The sequence below is a fragment of the Plasmodium reichenowi genome, chromosome 12 (assembly GCF_001601855.1).
Source record: "Plasmodium reichenowi strain SY57 chromosome 12, whole genome shotgun sequence".
NCBI lineage: Eukaryota > Apicomplexa > Aconoidasida > Haemosporida > Plasmodiidae > Plasmodium > Plasmodium reichenowi.
This window is the reverse complement of record NC_033657.1, coordinates 1,788,682-1,794,446: the sequence shown is the minus strand read 5'-3', so window position 1 is coordinate 1,794,446 and position 5,765 is coordinate 1,788,682. Positions and strand designations below refer to the sequence as shown.

The window sequence follows — 5,765 nt, the reverse complement described above, 5'->3', positions numbered from 1 at the left end:
ATATATATACTATTTTATATTATTATTATTTTTTTTTTTTTCATTTTCTTTTTGAACTCGTATTTAATATATAATATTATATATTTTTATAAAATACATTATATATATATATATATATATATATATGATTTATAATATATATAATAATGCTGCATAATTTTATATTTAAATTTTTGTATGTATATTATTTTATATATAAAATAAATAAAATACTTTTTTTCTTTCTTTAATATATTATATATATATATATATATATATAATATAATATATTTTTATTTTTTTTTTTTTTCATAATATATATATGTTTATTTTATAAAATAAAAAAAAAAAAAAAGTACAAAAAGAAGAAAAAAAAAACTATATATAAAAGTATACATAAAAATATATAATTATATATATATTAATAATAAGAATTAATATATTCAAAAGGAAATATATATATAAGAAAATTTGGGAAAAAAAAAAATTGAAATGTAAAAATATATAAAAATATATAAGAACATAAAAAATTAAAATAATTAAATAAATGAGTAACAAATATTTATATATAATGCAAAAAAAAAAAAAAAATTTTTTTTTTTATTAATAAATATATATATATGCATATATAATTATTATATATTATATAAATATATATAATATATAACCCCAATATATATATATAAATATATTATATATAAATATATTTATATATATATTATATTATATATATTTGATTATTTATAAATATATGATATACTAATTTCCTTTTGAGAATATTTTTTTTCTTTCGTATTGTTTGATTTATTTATTTAATAATTTTTTTCTTCTTTTTTGCGTGATATTATGAGTATATATATATATATATTATATATAACAATATATTTTTGTTAATTATATTTTTACACTCCTTTAATATTATATTTTATATTTGTAATATTATATATATATATATATATATATAATATATATATAATATGTAATCAGATAAATATTTATATAATATATATTATATTAATATTATATTACGTACATATAAATATGTATACATATATAATATAAATACGTATATTTTATTTATATATATATTATATACATATATATAATTAATATATGTAGTATTAAAAAGTATAAGTTCAACTCCTATTTATTATTTATGATATATATATGTATTATATATATATATATATAATACTTTATTAATATAAAAAATTTATCTCATTTTTTAATTTATATGTTATATATATATACTATATATAAAATATAATAGGTAAAAATAAATTATATTTATATAATAATATATAAATTTAATAATATGACTTTCTTTGTCCTTGTTATATATATTATATATTATATATATATATATATATATATATATATTTATATATATTTCCATTTATATATGTATATAAAATATTTAGTTTTTTTTTTCTTTTTTTTTTTTTTTTCTCATAATTTTTAATATAAAGAATCTCTCTATATATAAATATATTTATATATTTTTTAATAACATAAATTTTTGCCTGTTTTATGACAAAAGTAATTTCTTAATATAAATAATTATAAGTTTTTATTATATATATATATATATAAAATATTTATATGTACTTATTTATTTATATATTTATCTTATATCAATAAAATAAAATAAAATAAGAATAATATGAAATGTGGTATTACAGGAAACTTTTTTGAATTTCTGGCATAAAATATATTAATAAAATAAAAAAAAAAATAATTATGTAATAATTTATGTTCAATTATTATTTTATAAAGGAAAAATCGAAATAAATAAAAAAAAAAAAATAAATAAATAAAAAAAAAAATAAATAAATAAAATAAAACAAAATATAAAAAAAAAAATTAAAATAATAAAAGGTTTTTATTTTTATATAATACTGTATAAAGTCTACAAAGCTTCAGATCCTTAAAAAAAAAAGAGATGATCTATTTGTTGTATTTTAAACCACATATACAAACAGAAAGAATTTTAAATAATATATATATATATATATATTTATATATATATATGTATATATTTATTTATCACAAAATAATGTTTGCTTATATATATTATAATGCAACATTAATACGAACAATGCAATTGATATGTAAAAGTGTTTTAATATTTTGTTCTATCTATAAATATTATTAAATAGAAAAAATACATATACAAACCTTATTTCTTATATATTTATTTATACAATTATTATTATCTCGATAATAAAAAAAAGAAAAAAAACAATTATATTATAAAATGATTACATAAAAATATTACATGTGTACCACTCATATAATGTGATAAAAAAATATTTTTTTATTTAAAATATATACTGTGATACTCATCTTATATAAAATATGCTTATATTTTTCTCAATCTATATTCGAAAGAGGCTATTAATTAATTTTTGTTCTTTTTATTATTTTAATATTCACCACATTTTCTTTGTCTTCTTAACTGTGGTTCATATATATATATATATATGTGTATTCTCACACGATAAAATGACCTTTTATATTTTATTGGTATATATATTTTTTTTTTTTATTATATCTTGGAATGGTTCCAATTTTTTTAAAATGTTAAATCTTTAAATATAATAAAATATTATCATAAATAGGAAACATCAAAAATGTGTATTATAAATAAATTTCTCCAATTTGAAATATTGTTCATAAATAAATAAATAAATATATATATATATATATATATATATATGACAACTTACTGACGTTGTATCACTAAAGGAAAATATATATTTTTTTTTTTCCCAATAAAAGAAATATAGTAATATATGTATATATATATATATATATATATATATATATATATATATATATATATATATATATATATTTTATATTCTCCTGATTTGTTCATAACTTTTACTATAGAACTAGCTATTTGTGTATCTTAAATAGGAAAAAATTGTCACTTTTTTTTTGACATTTTGGCTATTTGTTACAACTATAATAAAATAGCTGAATAGTTAAATGTGTAAATTAAAAATATTTCTTTTTTATAAATTTTTTAAAAATTTTCATTATTCTTCCATTTATGTTATATATATATATATATATATATATATTAGGAATAGAACTATAAAAAAAAGAAAATTATTTTATTTACCTTTCACACAATTTTATGACATTTTAATTACAATAAACATATGAACAAAAAAAAAAAAATAATAAAATAATAATAATAATAATAATGAAAAAAAAGAAATAAAATCCACCATAAAATTATAGAGATATATTTATTCATATTTTCTCCAAATAAATATTTTATATGTTTAATATATTTATAAAAAGAGAAAATGGTACATCCATTTTAGTCGATTTTGGTCTTTCTTTTTTTTAAGTATTTGATAAGTTCCCTAAAAATGAAAAAAATAATAATAAAATAATACAAATAATACAAATAAAATGTAAATAAATAATTATATAAATATAAATATAAATATACACATATATATATATATATATATTTATTTATTTATTTATTTATATATTTATTTTTTTTTTTTAAATATTACTGGAATACGGAACAAATTATTGGCAAACCAAAAGGGATTACGACAGGAAGAAAAGATGCCAACATAAAATCTTTAGACAATATGTCATAAATGGATATTTTGTCATCACCCAATAACTAATAAAATAAAAAATTAGTACATATAAATATACATATATATATATATGCACATAATTGCATAGATTTATATATTTCTTATTACTTGCAGAGAATCTTGATAAGCAGATTGAGCTAACACCAGTGCTGCTTTAAAAAATAATTCCTCTCCATCCTTTTCTTTATCATCATTTTCTTTTTTAAATTTTTCTTCAACTATTTTATCAATATGGTTTATGCCGCATATTCTACCTTGCATATATATTAAACTACATTCTATATTATTTAATATATTATTAAATATTGTTAAGGTGTAATAGGGAACCTTCATATATATACTTATTTTTGATATAGATAAAAATTTATATAAATTCTGAATTGTTTCCATAATATGATATGTATATGCTTGTCTAATTAATGCCAACAATTCGTAATTAGAAATACTATTCTTTAAAGGAATATGATAAAAAAAAGAAAAGGACAAATTGTTTTTCTCAGATATAATATAAGAAATGTAACTATCTATTTCTCTAGATAATGTTTCTATATATTTTATATTATATGTATCACTATTAAAAATATTATATATACAATCTGAAAAATTTGAGCATAATCCTAATAAAGATCTGAAATGAGAAATAAAAATTCCACTGATCACATGTGCTTGGTTAGATATATTTACTAAATTATTTTTATTATAATAATTACTTCTATCTTTTAATTGGGTAAATTCATTATTTATATATATGGTACCCCATTCGGCAATAGAAACAGCTGTTTCTATTTTATTTGTTTTACTCAGATTATTATAAAAATATATTTCATCTCCATTAGGAAAAACAACCATAAAATTTATATTTTTAGGTACTTCATATGTAGGCTTTGATAGAACATTATCAAATGTGACTTCATCAAAAATATTTGTGAATTTGCTGATTTTATCTAGAATAATTAATCGACCATTTCCTTTTTCTTTTTCGTCTATATATAAATTTATATTATCTGATATTTCATACATATTTATGTTACTTAATATTTGGGGGTATATATTAATTTGATAAATATATAATAGGCGCTCAATAAATGGTCTTATATATGGGTAATAAAAATCTTTATAAAAATCCCATACAGCAATGAATGGGGGGTCATATGTCTTCCCTCGATTTTTATGAATATTATACTTATTATTAGCCTTATTCCTATTCTTATTATCATCCTTATTAATATAATTATTATCATCCTTATTAATATAATTATTATCATCCTTATTAATATAATTATTATCATCCTTATTAATATAATTATTATCATCCTTATTAATATAATTATTATCATCCTTATTAATATCCTCATTATCATCCTTATTAATATAATTATTATCATCCCTATGTTTAATATTACAATCCTTTGCGTTACACAAATCTACATTATTCACAACCCCTCCCATTTCAACTCCCCCGCTTGTATTTCTCCCTATCTTGTAATTTAATTTATTATATAAACAACTAGCCAAAAAGAAATTTAAATCAAGTTCAGGAACAAAAGGTATAAAATTTTTTTTTTTTCTTTTTGGTCCCCTATCTAAAAATGTATTTTTTAAAACATCCCATGTTATATAAATATATTGTTGATAAACATTTATACTATTTTCCTCAACTTTATTATAATACAATTCTAATATATTCGTTGTCGATAGGGTGAATGATAGGTTGTCTTTTTTTTTTTTTTTTTTCTCATTTGCTATAATATATAAATAATAATTATTATTAATATTATCATTCATCATATTTTTTCTTAATAAATTATCACATATATTTGAATATACACCTATAGTATCTTTTTTAATCATATCCTTATTAATTACATTTATAGTCACCGTAAAAATATCTTGTACTTTATTTAATTCTTCTAATAAAAATAAGGATAAAATTTTATCATTTTCTAATTTTATTTGTTCTTCAATATATGATTTTAACATCTCCTCAAACATGTCAATGTTATCATTTGTACACCCCGAAACAATATTTAAATTTATTAAAAAATTGTTCTGATGTTCTATTTGTGTATTTCCATCTTGAATATTATTACTTATTATATCTATACTATTATTAGCATGCTTAATGATTTTTATTATATCCTTAATTCGTTCATA

General features: G+C 15.8%; 1 protein-coding gene across 1 annotated transcript in view; it reads right to left on the bottom strand.

Moving 5' to 3' along the window:
• Positions 1 to 3,313: 3,313 nt before the first annotated feature.
• PRSY57_1248000 (hypothetical protein) overlaps positions 3,314 to 5,765 on the bottom strand; it is a gene marked incomplete at both ends in the record, with an annotated part of 2,554 nt that continues 102 nt past the window's right edge. Inside the window, 3 exons of the mRNA XM_012908891.2 lie at positions 3,314 to 3,359; positions 3,519 to 3,634; positions 3,720 to 5,765. The exon at positions 3,720 to 5,765 is cut by the window's right edge and continues 102 nt beyond it. Of these exons, the coding sequence (XP_012764345.2) occupies positions 3,314 to 3,359; positions 3,519 to 3,634; positions 3,720 to 5,765 (2,208 nt within the window). The remainder of the gene's footprint in view (positions 3,360 to 3,518; positions 3,635 to 3,719) is intronic.